We start from the raw sequence: 24,209 nt of genomic DNA, 5'->3' as shown, positions 1-24,209 counted from the left end.
ATGACTCAAGAATAGAATTTAAGGGCTGACCTGTTGGTTATTACCAATTCTCATTCTATGTGGGAAACCAAAGAGGTATTTGGGGGGAGGGGGTCCTGGCAATGGGGCACTTGAAGGAAAAGACTAGAATACCTTCTTATTATCTCAAGCTCTCTCGGAAGCAAAGGTTCATTGTACAGAATGGCATGTATTAGTGGATTTATGTAAGTTAAATTCATGTTATGACAAAATTCCTTTCTATAAAGGGTAAGTACTCTTTGATTTGGTGCCAATACTATTTGGTGTATTCACTGCTTCGTGGCCACATAGCAATTTAACACTGCTATTTGTTGGTCACTATATTTATTGTTCCTTTAGTTCTGCTATATTTTACGTATTACTTCTTTAAAAATTTTCCCTATTTCTCTAAATATTTCCTTATATTCATTTTTTCTTACACTGTATTCCATTACATTTTAATGTACCACAATTGGATAGATAAGCTATTCTCCATTTAAGAAATTTCTTAGCAAGCTTTTTGTTTGAGGATGGTTTAGAATGTGGCCAATGTTATTTCTTCAAAACAGAAATAGGACCATTGAGGCAAAATAATGTTCCTTATATATGAATCCAGTTTTATAAATCTTCTGCTACATTTTTTCCTAATAAATATCAAGTAAGGTTCAAACTTCTTTGCTTGGTTTTCAAGACCCTACCATTCTAGTCATATGTCTTTTTCCTCCATGTCAACCTATGCTCCAACCAAAGTGACCTGCTTGTTACTCTTTCTTTCCCTTACAATCTTCTCAAAACATACACTTTGTGCTTTCCTTATCCTTGCCCTTGCCTATGGCATACCCTATGCCTGGAATGTCCTCTTTTTCTCTTTGCCTTTGGAATTCTATCACACCTTTTAAAGGTTCAACTCAAATGCCACTGTTTATTTATATGAAAACTTCCTTTGATAAATCTCTTTCCTTGTGAATTTCAAAGTACTTTTTTGGTGTTAAGTTTCATGAGTACAAAGTAATTGTGTTTTTCTTGGTTTTTGTTTTGTTTTGTTTTTTAGGTTTTTTTGCAAGGCAGATAAGGTTAAAGTGGCTTGCCCAAGGCCACACAGCTAGGTAATTATTAAGTATCTGAGGTGGGATCTGAACTCAGGTAACTCCTGGCGAGGGGGGGAGAATTATGCAAATAACTGGATATACTAGGTAAAGCAAAGAACAACCTGCCCTCAAGAAGCTTACACTCTAATGGGGATATTATATAAAAGAGATTCATGATACCTACCCACCCATAAATGGAAGATAATCTTAGAGGGAAGGCCTGGCAGGGTCTGGGAAAGACATCTTCTATAAGGTGGTACTTGAATTGAGTTTTGAAGGAAACCAGAGACTCTAAGAGGTGGAGGAATAGGATGAGAGCATTCTAAACAAGGGAACAAGATGGAAGAGCAAGTAGGCCATAAAAGTCTACTCTACAGAGTGTAGAAAGAGTAGTAATGAGCAAGAAGACTGGGAAGATAGGAAGTAACCAAGCTGTGAAGAGCTTTACATACAAAAGTCAAGTCAAAACATATTTAATAGACACCTATTTATTAGTGGCAAGCACTGAGGATACAAAGGAAGGTGAACAATAATCCTTGGTCTCATGGTGTTCACAATCTAATGGGAAAGACAACAAGCAAACACAGGGTACAAACAAGCTGTCAACTGGATAAACTGGAGAGAATCAAGAGAAGAAAGGCAGTAGCGTTTAGGTGATATTTCTGCTGTCACCTGAAGGAATTCAGGAAAGAAGGAGGTAAATGTTAATAGGGGAGCAGTTTATGAAGAACTTTGAATACCAAATATAGGATTTTACATTTAATCCTGAAGGTAATAAGAGAGATGTTGGAGTTTACTGAATGGGGGAAAAGAGGTTACAAGGGAAGCCCTGAGCTTTAGAAAGAGCGATTTGAGAACTAAGTGGAAAATGAAAATAGAGAAAAAATAAGGAAGACCTACCAAAGGGGTTTATAATTGATAAACAACCTACTGTTCTGCAAACAGGTGTTTTATGAGTGAATGAGTCAGATGGTAGAGATAAATCAGATGGTAGAGATATATCAATCATTCAAAAGACAACAATAGAATAAGAAACATGCAAAGTTGGAACAATATATAAGGTAAGAAAAGATATTTCTGCCTGAGTTTTATATATAAATCTTCCAACAGAATTAGTTGCTGCAGAAAATGGGTGTAGAGAGAATTAAGACATAAAATTAAGAAGATTATGCTGCTTTTATCTATTCTTTGTGAGGCAATGAAAGTTATAATCTGTATTTTTCAAAAAGTAATTTGATGCATCCCAGACAACAGAAAAGGTAAAAAAAGGATTTATCTTCACCCTCCCACATATACAATAGCCTCATCAAGAACAAAAATATCTAAATATCTGTCTCCAGCTCACAAACATGCCCTTATAGAAAAGATAGAGAAACTTACTACACTACTTGAGTCTCACTTAGTTCCTCCAGATGGAAGAAAAAAGGGGCAAAGCTGGAATCAATTTTACATTTCAATTAAATACTAATTTAAACATGTGCTAAGATATTTGGTTTTTATTTTTATCTTTATCTTAAGAAAAAAAGTATCTGCTCGTTCCATCAGTGCAACAACCAGGGACAATTTTGGGCTGTCTGCAATGGAGAATACCATCTGTATCCAGATAAAGAGCCATGGAGTTTGAACAAAATTCAAGGACTATTCCCTTTAATTTAGGGAAAAAAAACCAGATATCTTATTGTCTGATTTTTTTGTTTCTTTCTTAAGGATGTGATTTTTCTCTCATCACACTTAATTTAGATCAATATACAACATGGAAACAAAATAATGACTGACAGATTGCTTTCCATGGGGGGTGGGGGGAGGAGTAAGATTGGGAGAAAAATTGTAAAACTCAAATAAAATCTTTAATTAAAAAAAAGTATCATTACTATTTTTCCTGAGGAAGTCAGTCACAAATCTAAGTAATGTGGGTAAATAACAATTTTATAGCTTATGACAATATTAAAAATGTCATGTAAAAACAGGGCACATTTGGAGATGTTAGTATAAATATTCTTTTTTTTTGGAACTCTCAAATAAAATCATCATCTTCAAATTAAAAGAAGAAATGTCAACAATGACAATGAAAAATAAAAATTTCTACTAGAGCCTTAATTCTAACTTTTTACAACACAATGTGTCTTCTCAAGATATATAAAATAAAGTATTTCTTGGGAATCTGTGTGCAAGTCAAAGCAGGAAAGAGCAGAGTCATGAAAATCTAGACAAAAAATATCAAGAAGAACAGAGTCAATGGCAAAGGCTGCAGAGAAATCAAGAAGGCTGAAGGTTGAAAAAAGTCTATTAGACTTGGCAATTAAGATCATTAACTCAGGAAAAGTAATTTTGCTGAATGATGACACTGGAAGAAAGATTGTAGAGTTAACAAAAGAGCAGGAGAAAAGGAAATGGAATTATCTATATTTTCAACAGAAAAGAAGAGAAATATAAGATGATAACTATTGGGGGTTGGATGGACCAAGTAAGAACTTTTTTAAAATTTATTTAAGGCAATGTGGTCACACAGGCAGGCAATTATTAAGTGTCTTGAGGTGACATTTGAACTCTAGGCCATTCTGACTCCAGGGCTGGTGCTCTATCCACTATGCCACCTCGCTGCTCCTCAAGTGAGTTTTTTGAGGATGGGGAAGATAGGAGGCTTGTTTGTAGCCAGCAAGAAAATAGTCAATAGACAGGAAGAGGTTAAAAAGTAATGAAAGGTGGCATTACAGAGTTAGTAATCCCCTAGAGAAGATGGGATCACTTATTCTTGTGCAAAAAAAAAGGCACCTATTAATGTAGAGAGTGGCAAAAGGCATCTGAGTGATGTCAAATGAGGAGTGGAAAAGAAGGAGCTCTCAACTAAAAACTTCAATTTTTTTTCAGTAAAATATGAGGCAAGGTTCCAGGGGTCTTGTAAGGAAGGTGCCAAAGATATTTAAAAAATGATGAAAAGGCTTAGGATAGTGAATTGACTAGGGAAGTATAAAAGGATTGCTCTACAAAAGCTCATTTGTCCTTATGAAACAAATTTGTGGTGGAGCTAGTCAATTTGGTTCTGAGATTTTCTCCAGTTCCAATCAGCATTATGAGAATAAACTGAATGATAGAAGGTGGGCTGGTAGGAGTAATCCAAGGCTTGGGATTTGCAGGGTGTGTCAGGTGATAAAATAATGGGACAAGGGATTTGAGAGTAGAAAAATGTATAGAGTTTAACTGGTTCATCAAAAGATCAAGTCAGTGTAAAGATGTTGGCCTAATAATGAACTAAGGGTATAGAAGGCTTAGAAGTCATCTGAGAATAAAGAATAGGGTTGAGGCTCTAGGGCTGATAATGCTGAGGGAAAGATGGAATGATAAAAATATCATCAGATAAAAGGAATTTCAGAATTCAAAATATTCTTCATGGAATAAAAAAAATAAGTCAAACTCCAGGCCCAGCACTTACTCTCTGACAATATCCACAGAATGTTAGAGGCATTACTAAGGCATTATTAAATTATATTGGTGTGAAGCAAAATTTGGGTCATTTTCATTTTTTAAGAATTTGTTTTTGTAACAAATTAAAGTAAGCAAAGTTAACACTATGGTAGTTAGATACTCAGGAAAGGCAGAAGGGCACAGGTGGAAAAATATTTCAGACATAAAAACATTTTCATTGACTTTGAATCAAACAAATTAGTAATATCAAGGAACTATAGCTGATTTTGAGGTTGAAAAAATGTTTACTTACTAAGTTTATAACATGTTAGGTTCAGACCAAAATATATTAAGTAGTTGGCCAAAAGAAGAGATGAATTTGCCACCAACTGACCCTATCTTTAATGAATATGAATTAGAAATTTAAGTACAGCTAACTCCCATTTACCCATACTTATTGAGGATTATAAGGAGGAAGGAAAGTAGGTAATTGAAATTCACAAGTAAACAAACACTAACTTCATCTTCACAAAGCTACCAGTAACAAAGATGACAAAAAGTATTTAAAGGACTTCTACTAAGTACCTAGCACCATACTAATCTGAATTTTAAATTTCCTAGTGGGTTTTGTTTGTTTTTGCAAGCCAATGGGGTTAAGTGGCTTGCCCAAGGCCACACGGGTAGGTAATTATTAAGTGTCTAAGGAAGAATTTGAACTCAGGTACTCCTGACTCCAGGGCCAGTGCTCTATCCACTGCCACCTAGCTGCCTCCCAATACTAGTGTTTTAATGTAACAAAATTCAAACTGGTTTTTGAAAACCATAGGATCTAAGAATTGGACAGGACCCTAAAGATCAAATCCAAACCCCTAAAAAGAAGTTAGGAAATTATGTGTAAATTTATTTAGCATTCATTGACAAAATGGGATTAGAAATCAGGTTCTTCTGAATCCTACTCAATCTAGTTAGCTCCTTGTTTTCCATAATAATGGAGAACAGGGGCAATATGGATAAAAAAAATGTATGCCCAATCCAAACAATTCTTCCTCAATTAAATCTTTACCAATGCATCTAACAAGTAATTGCTGACTGTTTCACTTATTTTTTATTTTATTTTTTTTTAGGTTTTTGCAAGGCAATGGGATTAAGTGGCTTGCCCAAGGCCACACAGCCAGGTATTTATTAAGTGTTTGAGGCTGGATGTTAAGTTAGGTACTCCTGACTCCAGGGTCAGTGCTCTATCCACTGTGCCACCTAGCAGCCCCTTGTTTCACTTTATTTTCCAGTGGCAAGGCTAACAATTAGCAAAATGAACAAATCTAGGAGACAGAAGTGAAAAAGAAAAGCAAAAGGACCCAAATAATTTCCAAACCACACATTCCACCTCTGAATAATAAAGAGTTGACTGTATTTGAAAGATATGCATAAGATTAGCAAATGTGCTGATCATTTTTACTGGAAGTAAAATTAACAGCCATACCACCCTGGGCTGTGAGTTAAGCAGGATTGGGACCAGTCATTATTTGGATAGGAGGAAAACCCAAAGTGCTGCAGGAAGTGATGGTGGTGATTCAGTTGATGGAGTTCCTTACTTTGATTCAAAAGGGCACCTGCACGGTGCTGGGGACACAGTGCAGCTTCAGGTGCGGTCATTCAGTACACACACACACACACACACACACACAGATATAAAAAGAAAAATGAGATTAGCAACCCTGTGGGAGTTCTTCCAAAAGATGAGAATTCATGGTTGGCCATTTAGACTTAAACTTACCACCTCCAGCCTGTACTTCATTCGGAAGTTCTGTTTTATGCCCAATTAAGTACAATTAACTTCCATATCATAACAATTTTATTTTAGTGATTAATCCAATTGTTTTAAAGCTAGTTCAATCACTTCATTTTATATGTGAGGAAACTGAGGCCCCAAGAGAGAATTTTTCCTAGTACTCATGCTGTTGCACCATGCTATCTTTTTGTCTATGATATAGTTATGTAACTATGATAGTTAACTCTGATATAGTTAGAAAGTACAAGTCTTTTAATATTGTGCCCGATAACTCCTTTACAGCAAAGAAAATGTTCATTGTGTCAGAGTTCTATCAGAAATAGGCATTAATCAATCAGATATAACACTTAAGAACAAATAAAGACTCTAGGCAATAATCTCAAGACAAGGAAAATAAACAATGAAAAAATACAGTTTTTCTGTTTCTTCCCACCTTTAATTTTTTAAATAGTGGTTTATTTTTGTCAGGGGTGGGGGAACTTTTTTTCTAACAAGGACCATTTGGATATTTATAACACCTTTAGAAGGCCGTACAAAATTATCAATTTAAAAAATTGGTCTGCAATATTTGATCAAATATTTAATTAATTCACCCCCCAAAGTGCCTAGATTTATTGAATTTCAAGTCCCACTTGTGTCTGCCATGTCAATGTCAGACCAGATTTCACTGGCCCCATATAGCCTATGGGTCAAACATTCCTGCCCCTGATTTATGTGATTGTCATAGCTCCCTATGTGAAGATACATGTAAAGATTAGCAGAAAATTTTCAAGAGGTTAAACTACTACTTTTGTTTAAATATCAATGCTCAGATTAAAAGGGGAAAACTGTAGTGCCTGAAATTAAGAAGATATAAACATGATTTGAACATGTTAAAAGCATGAATAGAAAGTCTGTTTCTATACCCAAACCATCTACTTTGTACTAGGCATAAGAAACTGGCTTAAAATTAAAATTACATTGTTCAGTTAGTCAACCATGCTATTTAAAAGATGGGGTTACTTCCTGTAAAATGTACTAGCATAATGCTATACAGATGCAAACATTCACATATTGTCTAATTACATCCATCTGTCCAAACTAGTACTACTTTATAAGAATTACCTAAAAGAAACTTAATTCTTTTAGACACTTAATTCTACTTTTCTTCCTGCGTTCTATTTACCAAGAAACAATGCTTTAGCCGAGAGCCAAATTAGTTCAAATGTGCAAAATGAAAAATCATTTCAGCTTTCACATTTCAAACCCTGAAATAATTCAAAATTTCCATAATATTTTCAATAATATAAAAAATTACTTTCTAAATCAGGATGATTAGTCATTTTAATGAAAAAACTGGACAAAAAACATTTGTTCTCTGTCCATTGTGACAATGAAACAAAATATGGAGGTATTAAGTAGTCTTCAACCATTAGAAAAATTCAAGATTAAAGAAACACAATCTTTAAAACCTATCAATTTTCTCCTAAGTATAAAAGAATGTAAATTCTCAATTTGCCTGAGGAGGAAGATTATTCATTTCCTTGTGGCAATCCCATTTTGTGGGAACTGGGATGCCAGGCTTTCCTTTCAAATTTTGTTGACATTATTACAACTTTTGTTTACTCTTGGTCCTAAAATAAACTGGAAAGGAAGTTCCGCTTATAATTTAGCTCAAAAAAAGAGCTTTTAAACAAAAAGCAATATATTGCCTCCTCTAAGGAGATATAAAATAGATCTAGTCACATTACATGTTTAGCCAAAACAGGATTAGCTATTCTCAAGGTGACTGCATGTAGAGATGATGTTATCATGTACCTCCAAAAAAACAGTGGACAGCAAAAAGGATCTGCCTGACAGATTCTGGGGCTAAAAAAAAAAAAAAAAAAAAAGCTGGAGATGCTTCTAAATCCTCCAGAATCAATTTTTCACTGTACTTCCATGACTGTTCAAATGTTAGTAACTCAGAGATTATACAACTACAACTTTACAAAACAAATCTTAAATCAAATATAAAATGCTTTTGGATTATATACTGCTTTGGATGACTGTCACTTATTCCATTGAATGTAGCAAAAAAAATATTTCAAATGTTATATATAGACTAAATTCACTTTCTTTACATGAACACAGACTACTACGGTACTTACAGCCATGATAAGATGCTGGGGAGCCTCCAGACTTCCCATACTCTTGTTCAGAGTAGCTAGTTGATAGGTTGGGCTGACTGGAACCTCTACCAAAGGTAATCTGGTTACTACCAACCCCAGTGGCCACCTGAGCCATTCGCTCTTTGGTCTTCAGGGCTTGGGCCCTCTCAATTTTAAGTCGTTCATCATCTTTCAGAAGGGATACCAGCTGCTTAGACTTCTCCCTTACATTAATACCTTGATCTTTACCATCTCGATCAATGTACTGGAAATCTTTTAGTGTCTGGATAGCAAATATATTTTCCTTACATTGCTGCGCTACTCGTTCTGAGCCAGTTTTAATAAGGTAATCCAAGAGCGTCAGGGCCTTATACACATGTCTCCAGTTCTTCCCATGGTCATTTAGCCGTTTCCAGATCATACTCATGATTTCAGAAAATGCCACCACATTGTAAGTCAGATCTGCTATTTCAGTCATTAGAGAGCTAGAAGGACCCCAAGGATCATTGGAGGTGGCTTCCCGAACTTTAATTTCAGCCCAGAATAATTGTTCACAATGTTTTTCATCTGCCGTCTTATAGACGAAGTCGTCATTTTTGTTTTCTGTTATACTTTTAAAGCCCTTCAAAAAGAAACAATTTGGTAGTCAGCAAGTTTATGTCCTATGGTATTTCAGTGAATGATCTGAAGCAAAGACCTTACAAAATCATTTTCTTCTGAGTCTCAGAGACAAAAAACTGGAGGCCATGACCTAGAGAAAGAATCAAAATTATTAAATCAGTTTTAACATTTCTATGCAGTTAAAAATCTTTTTACTAACAATTTAAACAAATTCTTGGTGCTTATACACATCATTCTTTTCAGCTTCATTCAAAGTCATTTAAGTTTACTTAACATGTACAATATTAGCAGCACGATACTGACTCTGGAGTCAGAGGACCTAGGTTCAAATCTAACTTTTGATGTTTAGAACCTAACCTTTGATGTTTACAACTTCTGAGACCTCAGGCTAGTAACTTAATATTCCTGGATCTCAGTTTCCTTATTCATTAAATGAGAAGTTTTAACAGTGTAGTAACTCTTTCTAGTTTTAGATCTGTGATCCTAGAAAAAAGTTTAAGAATTTAATGGAAATTAAGACAAACTATCAATATTGCTAACTCATTCTATTACTAAGAATTTAAGATATAATTCAACTAAATTTTGGCATTCAGTTAAAAAATGCTCATAGTCTCACAGAATTTTAGAATTTGAACCACCTAGCTGCCCCTGGAATTGGAAGAAATCTTACAAGTAGTCAAATAGTTTCATTTTACAAAAACCTTTCTCACAAAGTGAAATGATTTACCCAAGGGCCTGACTAATTAGCAGATTCAGTTCTGGAACTTGGTCTATATAATTCATATGTATCATAAATTCTTTCAAGGTTCAATATAAAACTATTCACTAAGTACAATGCAGCTTGGGTGTGATGTTCACTAGATTCAAATTTATTTAATAATTTTTGATTAACTGTGAAATAACTAGGGCTACTGACACTTCTGAGAGATTTTTGCAAAATGAGAATATTAAGACTAAATAGCAGATCCAGAAAATCAATCTATAAAAGGACAGAAACATAAAATCAACATTTAAATATTTAATAATCAGTGGAATGACTATCAATATCTGCAGATCTATGATGAGGTATGTTACTATCTAGCTTCTGACAGAGAGGTGATAGACAAAAGATATAGCTATGCATTTTTGGACACTGTATAGATTTTTTTGTTAATTATGATTTTCCCCCCTTCCTTTTTCTAGGTTATTTGGGAGGTCTTAAGTAGAGAAGGGGAACACAGAACAAGGGAGAATTAGTAAAAGTAATGCCAAATTAAAAGGGGCCACAGTTTTTTAAATGCCCCAAAATAGAAATTTATAAGGAAGCATACACATAATAAGTGTTTTTTCATACAGACTTAAAAGATATGAATTAAGATATTTATTTCAGTCTCTATGTATTCCAATGGAAATAGAAATGTCATCTCACCCCTCCCTTCATTAAGGACCAGTTCCAGTTCCCAATTTAATTCCAAAATTTCTTCTTTTCTCTTATCTGAACTATTATAGCAGTCTATGCCATACATTTTAATATCTAATTGTTTCACATTTATTCAATTACCTAACTAGATTATAAACTTTAATTTTTTTCTTTTTTATTGTGTACCTAAAATCTTCAGCACAAACATTTCCATATCCAAAGATGACCAAGGTATTTGGATTAATGTACCATATAAATGGATACATGCATACACACACACACACACACACACACACAAACACAGAACATATAAACAAGATAGAAACTTCAGACGTTTTAATTTTCATTTCTATGAATAGTAACTTGGGAGCTTTTTTTGTGAATGCTGATAAGCTTGCCATTCATGAGAATCCTCTGTACAAGACCACTTATCTACTGGAGAATGGCTCTTGATTCCTACACATTTACACAAATTTTTTAATATAATTTGGATCTTTAACAGAGAAATTTGCTATTAAGATTTATTCCCCCAATTAACTGCTTCTGACTAACCACTTTTATTTTCTTGGGCAGAAGTTTTATCAATTGCAGTTCAACAAAACTTTCAGATCTTCTTCACATGAAAGGCAATCCTATTTTGTATTCAAAAACTTGACCTTTTGAATCCAAATATACAATTGTACATGTAATATATTTTCTTAGATTTAACCCCATTTGCCAATCTGCAGAGATCTTTTTCTGGAGATTAACTCTGACAACAATTGGTTACTCTCTCTCCCAAATATGGCATTGTAAATTTGACAAGTTTGCAATCTATTCCTCTTTTTCTAGGCAGATATAAAAATGCTAAACTGTATAAGGGCAAGCATAGATACCGAGGGCACTCTACTAGAAACATTATCCCATCTACTCTTATTTTAATCCAGTCACTGAACCTGTCCTAAGTGCACCTAACTACTATCACTTGGTCTAGTTTTCTCCATCTTGTCCACAAAGACATTGGCAAATGCTTTGCTGAAACCTTTGTAAAATCTATCTACACCTATCTCTAGACCTACACCTATCCATTTATTCCCCTATCACCTCTTCATAATTGTAGACAGTTATCATTTACGTATGTAAGCTGTATTTAACAGAATGTCCTAGAATTTTTCCCGAAGTCAAAATGAAGCCACTAATCAATATTTTGTGTTCTGACTCACTCTCCTTTCACTCTCAAAAATTAGAAAACAGTCATATTCAGTCCTATGTCATTTTTCCTGAGCTCTCTATAATCTCTCAAAGGTCAGTCATTCATCCATCTGATAGCTGAGATGTAGTTCAATTTAGGCCTGATGATCTAAATCATCAACTACAGTTGGGTGCATTCTCATCCTGTTTCAATTCCTTATTATCTTTTTTGTTCTGTCTTTGCCAGTCTAAATATTACTCTATATACCAGAGAAAACAAAAACAAAGTAAGACTTGACTAATTGTGCTATCTTACCATTATACACACACACACACACACACACACACACACACACACACACATATATATATCAACATTCCTTCTAATCCAAGAAGTGATCCTACCTCTTTTCTTAATCACTCCTTTATCCCAAAATAATTGAAGGGTTTTTTTTCCTATTGTTTCTAGGATTCATCATAAACCTCAAGTTTTTCTGAGTTTTGGTGTCTTTCTACTATTTTTAGAAGACAATACCACACTTTCATATTTAGCCTCTGCACTGTTACATCTTTCTAAAATCTAGGTTGATTGATAAGGTCATTGCATTCACATTTCTCCTTTTAGACAATGTTTCCTTCTCTCCTTAAGGGAATTATGCCCTTATTTGTGTCTTAGAAACATTATCATTGAGATTTCCTCTACCCTCCTAGGATAACTTCTCCTAAAGAATTTTAAGAAACTCGAACTAACCTATTGTTTCTCTGAACTCTCTAAAATTCTATTTCCATAAAAATAGAAGATAACTTATCAAATTATGCCTGGCTTTCCTTTCTCTGGCACAAATTCTAAGACTCAAAAGCTCCCAAATTTTTTTTCTACCTGGGCAACTAGTTCTTCCTCCTTCAATAATCAGATCCAGAATATCAGTTTTCCTTGTCCTTTCCACAACCTTTCAGGAAATGAAATTATCACTAAAGCAAGCCAAGATTTTAGCTCTTTTGCTTTTGACAAATGGAAAGAGTCCCAGCAAATGTCCTCTCATTACTAATACTGTATCATTTCTCCAAGTTAAGATTTCTCTGTTTCTGAATTCCTTTTTATTACCTTTTCCTGGCTAGGTTGTGTCTAGTAAATTCATACTAACCATTATTTTTCCTAAATTCTAAATATTCCTCTATATGGTTCTTGGATTTCCTCATATGAATTTATCTTCTTAATATGCAATGCTAATCTGCCCTCTTCTTTTTATCAGTATTTGAAGAAAGTATTCTACCCCTGCCCCTAAGAACCATTTTCCAAATTTGAGGTTTATCTGACCAAGTCCCATGGAACACAACTTTGCTTCCCAAAGTTAGAATTAATAGTTCACCTTGCTTTTTTTACCTATATATTGTACATATGTGCAAAAGCATTTGAGACTATTACAAAAATTTAACTACTAACTCTTTTTTTGGATTTTTTTTTCCTATGAATTGCTGGGTCTTTCTACTGATTATTCTTCCTTCATTGGAACCACTCTAATTTGGGAGGTCAGTAATTTTCTTGTTTCCTTTCCCCTTTAATGCCCACTTGGATCAGGTTTGTAATACCAGGGCAAACATTTTTTACCAGTTCTCATTAAGTCTACCCATGGTCAAGAACCATCATTCCTATATTTTAAGTAGTGGTCTGAAAATTGAAATCCTTTTCCTCAGAAACCAAACAACAAGAATCTATTAAGCACCTACCATGTGCCACAAATTGTGTTAAGCTTTGAAGATACAAAGACAAAAATGAAACTCTGCCCTCCAGGAATATACATTCTAATGGAGGAGACAATATGTACACATAAAAGTATGTATAGAATATACACAACATGGATACCAGGTAGTTTGGGGTGAGGTACATCAATAACCTGAAGGGAATCAGGAAAAGTGATGTTTGAGTTGGCTCCAGAAGGAAATTAGGAATTCTAAAGAAAAGAGAAGAGATTCCAAATGTGAGAGACATTTTGTCAAAGACACAGAGATGAGGGGCTGCTAGGTGGCGCAGTGGATAGAGGGCTGGCCCTGGAGTCAGGAGTACCTGAGTTCAAATCAGGCCTCAGACACTTAATAATTACCTAGCTATGTGGCCTTGGGCAAGTCACTTAACCCCATTTGCCTTGCAAAAAACCTAAAAAAAAAGAAAGACAGAGATGGTGCATCTGAAAAATGAATAAGCCAGTCCCAGACTATATGAAAATTAAAAAAAATAAGGGGACTTCAAAAGGTAGGAAGGTACCAGGTTGTTAAGAGCTTTAAACATCAAAAGGGTTAGCTAAGTGGCACAGTGGAAAGAGCACCATCCCTGGAGTCAGGAGGACCCGAGTTCAAGTCAGCCTCAAGACACTTAATACTTACTTAGCTGTAAGACCTTGGGCTAATCATTTAACCCCATTACCTTACCAAAAAGAAAAAGTCAAGGACATTACATTTAGGTAGCTAGGTGGTATGGTGGACACAAAACTGGACCTGGCCTTAGTCAGGAGGACCTGAGGTCAAATCCATTTTGAGTTCAGTCCAGCCTCAGAAACTCACTAGCTGTGTGACCCTGAGAAAGTCACTTTACTTGTTTGTCTGTATTGTCATCTTTAAAATGTAAATAACAATGCCTTCCCTCACAGGATTTTTTGAAGACTGTAAAGTCCTTAGGACAGAGTCTGGCTCATAGTAAGCCCTACATACATTAGCTATGATGATCAAGGCATTAAGAACTCCACCAGGAATTTGGTGAGAAGGGAGAAGAGGAAGAAGGGAGATTAGATCAGACCTGCACTCTCAAGAGTCTGAATTAGAGCAGGAATGGAGTCTGAATTAGAGCAGGAATGGCTTGGAGCAAAGTCAAAACAGCTACTGAAATAGTATTGGAGAAAAGTGCTAAGAGGCTGTGTTGAGAGAATGGGATATACAAAGAGATGATGTGTAGCTTGAGACAACTGGATTTGGCAACTGGCTAAATGTGAAGTTAGGAAAGACAACAAAGCTGTGAACTAAGGTGACTAAGAAGGTGATGCTAAACAGTAATTGGGGGGTCAGTGGACAAAGCACTGGCCCTAGAGTCAGGAGGACCTGAGGGCAAATCCAGCCTTGGACACTTAAAAGCTGTAAGGCACTTCCCTGATTGCCTTGCATCCAGGGACATCTCCAGGCTGTGTTACTTAAGCACAGCACCTTCTTACTCAAATCCAACTCATTTTTTTGTCATGGCATCACCTCCCTGATGTCATGGTTTTTGAGAACAAAGGACAAACAACAATAGACAGTAATTATATGGAAGAAAGATAATTTAGATGGAGCAGAGAGGGAGAAGGTAATGGATTGTTTTGGTATGTTGAGTTTGAGATGCCTATTGGAGATAGTTTGAAATGTCAGATAGGCAGTTAGTAAGGTGGGACTAGAGCTCAGCAGACTGACTAGTCCAGGGAGTCACTTATATATATAGGTAAGTGAGACCCTGGGAGTTGATGAAATCATTCAGATGAATAATGGAAAGAAAAAAGAAAAAATGCCCTGAGACAGAGAATATGAGTACATCTAATTAGGCGGTATGTTATAGATTATGAAAAATAGCTAGGGGCAATCAGACAAATAGAAGAACCAGGATCTTGTAGATTCAGGAGAAAGTAGTCAACAATACCAAATGCAGCAGAAGAAGATAAAAGCTCTTAACCAGTTATTCACTTCCCAAAACAGATAAATCTCTTTTCTTTAATGCATAGCAGTGAAGGAAAAATAGCAATGTTTTCAAGATTCCCTCTCAAAACAATTATCCCTCACTTCCCTTCTCCAGGTCTCAATTTCCTCATCTCATGTAATGAGAGGATTGGTTTAGATAAGGTGTGTCCAACCAGTGACCCTTGAGGTCCCATTCATGTGGCCCACTTCACTTTCGTTTTTGTGCTCTGAGCTTGTGGGTGGTATGGGTTGCACTGTATTCATGAATGGATAGAGAACTCCCTATGCTGCCCTTGACAAGCTTTTGTTGCAGCCTTGCAAAGCTAAAAGGTGGGACACACCTGGCTAGATCAAGGATTTTTAACCTTTTTGTGTGTGTGTCATGGACCTCTAATAATCAGGTGAAATTTACAGACCCTTTCTTAGAATAATTGCTTAAACACATAAAATAAAAAATATTATAAAGGAAACCAATTATACAGAAAGTTACCAAAATATTTTTAATTGTGATATTAGTGATAGATAAAAGCTTCACATATTAAGTTGAAATATTAAAATATTAAGTTAAATATAAATTTTATTTTTTGAAAAAATGTGAAGGCTGTTTTACTTCGTTTAAATAAGAACATTACACTTGAGGGGGGGCCTTTGACAAGGCAATATACATATATAAAATATCTCATCAATTTTTCAATTGTAATTGATATGAAAATGTAAGTCATAAATACCATCTCTGTGGTTTACTATCTAAATTTATAATGTAAAGAAATTTCAGGTAGAAAATTAAGATATCATTCCCTTTCCCCTCCAAGTTCACAGAATACCAGAAATCTATTTATGACTTCTTATCCCTACTGAATTAAGTAAGAATCCATGGATCTATATAATCTGTAAGATTCTTTTAAGGTCTAAAATTCTAACTCATCTGCCTGTCCATATTTTTTCCTTAAAAACTCTAAGACCAGGAATGATCCTTAAAAAATCTTGGGGGGTGGCTAGGTGGCAGTGAATAGAGCACTGGCCCTTGAGTGAGGAGTACCTGGGCTCAAATCTGACCTCAGACACTTAATAAAGCTGTGTGGCCTTGGGCAAGCCACTTAACCCCATTTGCCTTGCAAAAACCTGAAAAAAAAAAAACTTGGGGGAGGGTCACAGACACTCTCTCTCTCTCTCTCTCTGTGGCTGCATTTCTTTCTGGACTAGAAATAGCTTAAGTTCATGACTCTAAGGCACCTATGTCCTCAGAAGATTTTTTTCCACTCTCATGTTATGAGGTCTCCATTTTCCTAAAGCTATATAACAGAATTAGAATTCTCATTCCAAACAATATAGAGATTGCTAGAAATAAGTACTGAAAAGGTGTTAAAACATACACTAACTGCTAATTCTAAAGATAAAGTAAATTTAGGATCAAATTGTTAGTTTTTACAAATAACACCCTAGTCACATTAAATGGCTTTTAAGTTCCCTTCTAGTTCTATAATTTTGTCATATCCACTTTAATCATCTAAAGCTTGACTTCCTTTGGATTCCTATTTCCAAGTTTAGGTGAAAAGCAATGAACATCCTAAGAGTGTTGATGGAATTAGAGTGTGTGCTCTGTGCAAAGCAGAGTTTTAGATAAGACACAATCTCTGACCTCATAAGGCATAGAAATAGCTAAAACATATATAAGCAATAAAAAAGCAAGAGCAGTCAATCTGCAGTTGGAGGGTTTAGGTTTGAATCACAGATATGCTGCTTTATGGCTTGTGTGGCCTTAAGACAAATGATTTCATTTTCTTTGAGCCTCATCTTTTTTAAACTGTAGAATGAGGGCACTGGATTAAATTTTTTCTTCTAGCTCTAGATATTGTGATCAAGTGCCAACATTACTAAGTAAATAAAATGACCCATGAAGAATTGAGATAAAAGTCATTACTGACTAGAGAAACTGAACAGGGCTCATGGCAGAGGTGTTATCTAAGTTGGCTTTTAAGGAGTAAATACAAAAATCAAGAGGTAAATTGAGAAAGGGAGAACATTCCAGGCAAAAAGCAATATGAGCAAAGACTGAAAATAAGATTTTAAATATGGGAGATTTAGTTTATGGTGCTACTATTGACAGAAACAGTCAAGTTAGAAGAAAGAGCAACTTCTGAAGAAATACAACAATATTTTAAACTCTGACTGATATGGTTGCTACTAACTAGAGCAAAGGCAGAGAAAGAAAAAAATCTGAAAATTCCTTCTGTAGGAATTTCTTTACGTAAAATTATGCAGTGTACAAAATTTATTATTAGAGACTGTAATTTTGGAAATGGCATTGGTTTGGGAGTCAGAAAACACAAGTACTACTCCCTAACACTGCCAAAGAATAGCCACCTGCCTATAAATGAATCATTTTTCTTCCCTGAACTAGTGACCTCTGCTCAGTCATCATCTTTCCTGACCTCTAACATGTGACATCACTCATCACCCTTTCTTCCTGCACACTCTCTTCTAAGATTTAGAACTATAACTAGTCTTTCTCTTTGCCTGATTTTTACCTATCTGAATAGGTACCAAATCCTTTTTTATTCTTAATTCCACAACCTTTGATATACATATATTGGTTTCTCTTGATTCATTCTAGTTCAGCCCCCTCATCAATTCTCACTTGTCTCTCGCCTATTAATTAATCTCTCTGATTCAGGTCTCCTCCTCTACTTCAACCAAAGGGATTTTCCAACAGTACAATTCTGATAGTGCTCCTCTACTCTCCTACACAATAAACTCTAGTGGTTCTCCATTATCATCTCAAAGATTAAATATAAATTCAGCCAGGCATTCAAAGTTCTCTGCAACATGGCCTCAACTTATCTTTCCATGTTTTTTTTTTAATACATTATTATTTCCTTCAATGAACTCTAAAAGTTTAGCTCTACTAGGCTTCTTTACTGTTCTTCAAAAAGGACACTCCATTTCCTGACTTCAGACCTGAAATGCATTTCTCTCCTAACTCTTGGACTCATAGAATCAACCTCTAATTGACTTCAAGACTTAGTTCAAGGATTACCTTCTACAAATCAACTCAGTCAGTATGGCAAACATCGTATTCCAATGAAAATTCTGAGCATTTATTAAACCCATTCTATGTAGATAGGAAATACAACAAAGGCAGTCTCACTCAATAAGCCTATATCTAATGAAAAGTTTATAAATAGAGGTCTTTCCTAAAAATACCAACTGCTAGTACATTTTCCCTCAAAAATTTTCCTTGTAGTTATTTTGTATAAATCTTTCACTGTATATATTTGCCTTCCCCTCAAGGGAATATAAATTCTCAGAGGGAAGGATCTATTTCATTTGTATCTTTTATCTTTTATCCTAGCCTAATCCCTGGAAGAATAAATCCTAAGAGATTAATTATCTGTAAAATAAAAGATGATACATTAGATGATCTCTTAGGATCCTTCAATTTCTAAAATTCTGATTCCTTAAATATGGAATCCTTCCTCTATCAATTCTCCTCAGAGATGACATGCTAGAATATTTAAAAAGATGTCAATATTTTCACTTCAGAAAAATGAAAGCAACACCTAGAAATTGCTTTTATTATCATTAGCATCTACCATCATTTAGTGTCTTTTCTTTGTAAAATCTTGCAAAAAGTGCTGTTTTGTCCCCAAATGCTTAATTAAACCCATGAAGTTATAATTTTTGTTTTTTGCAAATGTTAACTTGATAAATTTAAATATCTTCTAACTTAAAAAAGAGACATTAGTAATTTAACATCAGCTCCTACAAACTGCCATTTTCCAATAAAAGATGATGCTTAATTCTATTCATTCCTACAAAATTCCTAAACTATTGAATATATTCATCCAGACAATATAACTGCTTGAACAGGAGGAAGACAATAGATTTCCCATATACATATTCCAATGAAAACCCTGAGTAAATAATGATGAAGAAATCCAATGGAGAACTATAATAAATAACTTCTTACTCTCCAGAATAGCACAGAAAGTCAGTCAGAAACTAAATGGCAAAGCTTCCATTAAGTTTGCACATCTGGGTTATGCAGTGCTATGCTCAGGTTCTTTTCTTTCTAAATATCTGCTTTTTTTTCTCCTGGCCCCTACCATCTCCACTTGCCCAAGGCACTTGACTTAGGTATCAGACAAAAAAAAAAAACCAAAGAGCAATATGAAAGGGGGACCAGCCAGCTTCTTAGTTGGACATGGATGGTCAGCAGAACTTATCTACAAGCATCAAAAGCAGGAAAGGCTGTCCTGAGAAAGTGAGTACTTTAGAGGCCTTGAGGGGCAGCTAGGTGGCACAGTGGATAGAGCACTGGCCTTGGAGTCAGGAGTACCTGAGTTCAAATCTGACCTCAGACACTTAATAATTACCTAGCTGTGTGGCCTTGGGCAAGCCACTTAACAATGCCTTGCAAAAAAAAATCTAAAAAAAAAAGCCTTTGGTGAATGGCAACCCACAAAAATCTCCATAGCCTTCAGATTCATATAGCCCAAGGCCTAGAAGCTCTAGGGCCCATAACATTGTTCTGTAATATAGAAAACCCAAACTCTGAATCTCAAAGTACAAGATCTAACCCTAGGTGGTGGAAATCAATGCAAAGGCACAAAAACTTAATTTATGGGGGGGCAGCTAGATGGCACAGTGAATAGGGCAGCACCAGTCCTGAAGTCAGGAGGACCTGAGTTCAAATCCATCCTCAGACACTTAATAATTGTCTGTGTGACCTCAGGCAAGTCACTTAATCCCAGTGCCTTAAATAAAAAATTTAAAAAAAAAACCAAATGGAGAGATGAAAAAATCATGTCAAAATGGCACTATGAAGAACTCTGAATAGCTAGAAGAAAGGAAGCAAGAGACAAAAAATGAAATAAAACCTCTGGATGAAAACTGAAAGAATTAGTTTTAAAAAATGGAATACACATTACCCAAGAAACGGCTTCCCTGAAAATAATAAACCAAATAAAAATCAATGACTTTCTGCAATAAATATCTGAACAAAATCAAAAGGAAAAAAATAGAAGAAAATTAAGATATCTCCTATAAAATAACTGATTTGGAAAAGATGATTTAAAGAATTCTGGAGTCCTTTGAAAATCACAATAAAAATGCTGAAACCTATTATATCAAGAAATTATAAATAAAAATTGCCTTGAGCTATTTTAGAACCAGAGGAAAACGTAAAGACAGAAAGAATCCACAAAAAACCTGAAAGAGACCCCACAAGTTCCAAGAATGCCAGTCAAAATCAAGACTTCCTACATGATATAAAAAAATTTTTTTAGTATCTACAGAGAAATTATGATATAAATTATTTTTTAAAATGAACAGTAACATAAATGTAATAGAAGATTATTGTATTATAAGAAATGACACAAGTATTCAGAGGTACCAGCCTTGGAGTCAGGAGTACCTGGGTTCAAATCTGGTCTCAGACACTTACTAATTACCTAGCTGTGTGGAACTTGGGCAAGCCACTTAACCCCATTTGCCTTGCAAAAACCTAAAAAAAAAAAAAGTATTCAGAGAATCTTGGTGGTCAAAGCAAAGTGATCAGTATCAAAACAATTACAAAAGGACAGCAAAAACTGTAAATGAAAACAACTGTGAAAGTCTTAAAGATATCTCTCTAATCATGGGAATGTCTTCAGATGAAGTAACTTCTGCTAGAGAAGTGATGGACAACAGTGGAGAGATATGCATTTTTTGGACCACTGTGTGGATTCATTTTGGTTGACTAAGCTTGTAATATGGGTTGTTTTATTTTTCTCTTCAAAAAGCAAAAATATCAAAAATAAAGTCAGCAAGTATCAAGTTTTTACTGTTTGACTAGTATTGTGATAGAGAAGGTATATTTTCTCTTCAGGGCCAGGATCATTATAATTACACAGTGTTCAGTTTCAAATTTTCATTCTGTATATTTCTTTAACAATTACAGTGGTCAGTTTCATTTTCTGTTGTTCTTTAAATTAATAACATTGTTATAGTCATTTGTGCACACTGTTTTCCTACTTCTTCGCAATGGTGGCAGACTAGAAGTATGGAAAAATGAATATACCATCATACTTGATTATTGATTAATTTTATTGAACTGCTTTTCCCATCTCCTTTTTCATTCTTTGTTACAAGGGAGAGCTCATGAGGGGAGCAGCAGGAGCTATATTCAGAAATGCAAGTTATTAAAAACAAATCATGTCAATAAAATTTTTAAAAAAAGAATTTGTCTGAACTAAAAGGCTATATGAAACTAAAATAACAAAATAACTAAATCAAGCAAGCACTTCAATTAAGAATCTAGAGTAGTATTATCCAATTCATTATTTATTAAACACTTACTATGAGAAAATTATTCTAAATGCTAAGAATACAAAAAGAAATTAGAGAAATCTTGCTCTCCATCTATAATCTGAAGGTTGAAGAGGCAGATGGAGAATCAGAACTTCACATTAATGCTGAGGAGTTTGGGTCCTCTGAGAAGATTGTATAGTCTTGATGATGGTCCCTTATGAAATAAGGCAGACAAAAGAGATGAATGTGTTAGCACAGTTAAGTCAATAAGCATTTCAAAAATTTCATTTAGTTTGTATTAATTTACAATATTATAATCTACTATAATTTACTGTCCCTCAGATGTCATCAGAAGATTCTAACATGAAACTATCAAATGGTTATCAAGTGGTATCTAGAATTGAGGGCACATTTGAAAAAACTCATGAAAAGGTCTTAGCAGAAATTCTCTATGGTCAATTACTTTAGGTTGAACATGCAGTCAGATATTAAAATAATTTAGGGAAAATTTAATATGGATAGGTTAAAACTAATCTTAGACAATAGGATAATGTTCAATATAATGTCTGAGGGAGTATGTATCCTAAGTCAACAGATCAAAAAATACTCAACTGAGATATGAACAGTTTCATTTTTGTAATTGTGCCTTTTTGGATTAACCTCAAAAAATGAGGGGTAAAGTATTACTTTTGTTTGGGTTTGCACTATGTTAAACAGTCCCTCAGGTTTATGTAACCCATGGTCCCAAGCCTCAGGTCTAAGTAAATATGGCCTATATCCAAGCTTGAGAACTTTCTCATGAAGATCTTTTTTGACTTATGTCCTCACTCAAATTTTCCACTAGAAACCTCAAAATTTATTTCCTGTATTACAGGTTTCCATAGCCAAATAGTCTCTCACACTAGTCAGACCTACAAAATACTGAATATAAAACAATTTTTATGTAACCCAGCAACAACAAAATTTAAAGAACATTCCCCACCAAGGTTCCCAACAAGTCAAAATATCTCTTCTTCCCTTTCCAATGAACCTATCTCCTAAAGAAGCTATAAGTCTTCCAGACTTCTAGAACAACTCTAAGATTGAGATCTTCTACCAAGACTGAACTAGAGAATGGTTAGAAAATAGGTCTTCTCCCAACCTGTACAGTTCAACATTACTTACAACATTAACAATGGCAAAAGTTAATTAAGTTTACTCCTCCACAATGATGGCTCTGTATCATGGTATTCCTCCAACCAAATTTTTATCCAGGAATTTGGCCCAAGAATTTCTTTCACTCAAACTTTTGTTAGCTCAACTACCTTTGATTCTCAGCTTGTCCTAGGAACTTTGGGTCACTCTCTACAGCTACTTCATCAACTACCTTAGTTCCTTCTCCTTCCCTGAATAGACCCTCAAAGATTCACTTTTCCAAACTTCAGATCTTCCTCTCCAGTTCCTCTATTTTTGCTCTCACCTTTAAAGCCAAAATCCAAGTGTAGCCCAATTTTATGAATTAGTCTTCCATCAATCAATTATTCATCTTCAACATGGTGTCAATTCCATTCACATGCTAGTGAATGGAGCTGAAGAAAATCCCAGAACATAGCTGATTGGATCTACTACAAATTTATGTTAATCTCAACTGGGTTGTTAACACTGCAGCAAAGCAATCCTTTTACACCTCTCTAATCAATTTATTATCCCACTCACCATAGTGGCTTTTCCAAATCTTTATATGCCTTCTCAAATGTCTTATGGCTCTTCCTCCTTTCACCCCACTCAATGAACCTTCACTTTATATTTCACTGAAAATTTAAGTCAAGAGCACCCCCTTCCCTCTCCTTCTCTTATCATATCACTCAGATGACTTCTGTCATTTCTTTACACAAAGAAGTGATTCTTTCTCTTAGCAAGGCAAAAATACTCTATAGGCAATAGGCACAAGTGATTCATTTTCATCCCATCTTCTCTAGCAGATCATGCCTTGTATCTTTCCCACTCTCATTAATCTCAAATCTCTCCGTCTATTATGAACTTCTCTGATTTTTACAAACAAGCCCATTTCTTCTCGATGTTTAAAAAACTCATTTGATCTATCCAACCCCAACAGCTATCATCCTCTACCTCTCTTCTCTTCTGTGGTTAGATGGCTTTTAAAAACTGCCTACAATAAGTACTCTCCAATTCCTTCCCTTTCTATTCATAACTCCTGGCAGTCTAGCTTCCAAACTCATCATTCAGCTGAAATTACTCTTTCCAGAGAAATTAAATTTTTTTTTTCTCAAAACTTGTATTTCTTGACCTTTGCAATTTCTGGTATTGTTGACCAATCTCTTTTCCTTAATACTCTTTTCTCTGTTTTCATGGCCCAGCTCTCTCCTGATTCACCTATCACACTATTCTGTCTCTTTTGCTGGCTCTTTATCCAGACATTACCTACTTAATGTGGGTATTCCACAAGGTTTTGGTCCTAAGTCTTCTACTACTCTAACTTGATGATTTCATCAGATACTGCAGGTTCAATTATCATCTCTATGAATATGATTCTCAGATACATGTATCCAGTCCCATTCTCTCTGTTGACCTCCATCGAGTCTCATATCTCCAACTACTTCTTAAAAAATCTCAAACTGGTAGTCCTA

At 35.0% G+C, this 24,209-nt stretch overlaps 1 protein-coding gene across 1 annotated transcript in view; it reads right to left on the bottom strand.

Moving 5' to 3' along the window:
* The window catches only part of EPN2 (epsin 2), a 93,061-nt gene that overhangs the window by 55,044 nt on the left and 13,808 nt on the right, over positions 1-24,209 (bottom strand). Inside the window, 2 exon segments of the mRNA XM_074203620.1 lie at positions 8,406-8,945; positions 8,948-9,156. Coding sequence (XP_074059721.1) covers positions 8,406-8,945; positions 8,948-8,999 — 592 coding nt within the window. The 5' untranslated portion in view covers positions 9,000-9,156.

Source organism: Macrotis lagotis, chromosome X, assembly GCF_037893015.1.
Source record: "Macrotis lagotis isolate mMagLag1 chromosome X, bilby.v1.9.chrom.fasta, whole genome shotgun sequence".
NCBI lineage: Eukaryota > Metazoa > Chordata > Mammalia > Peramelemorphia > Peramelidae > Macrotis > Macrotis lagotis.
The sequence above is the reverse complement of the archived record's forward strand: the minus strand, read 5'-3'. Positions and strand labels throughout refer to the sequence as shown.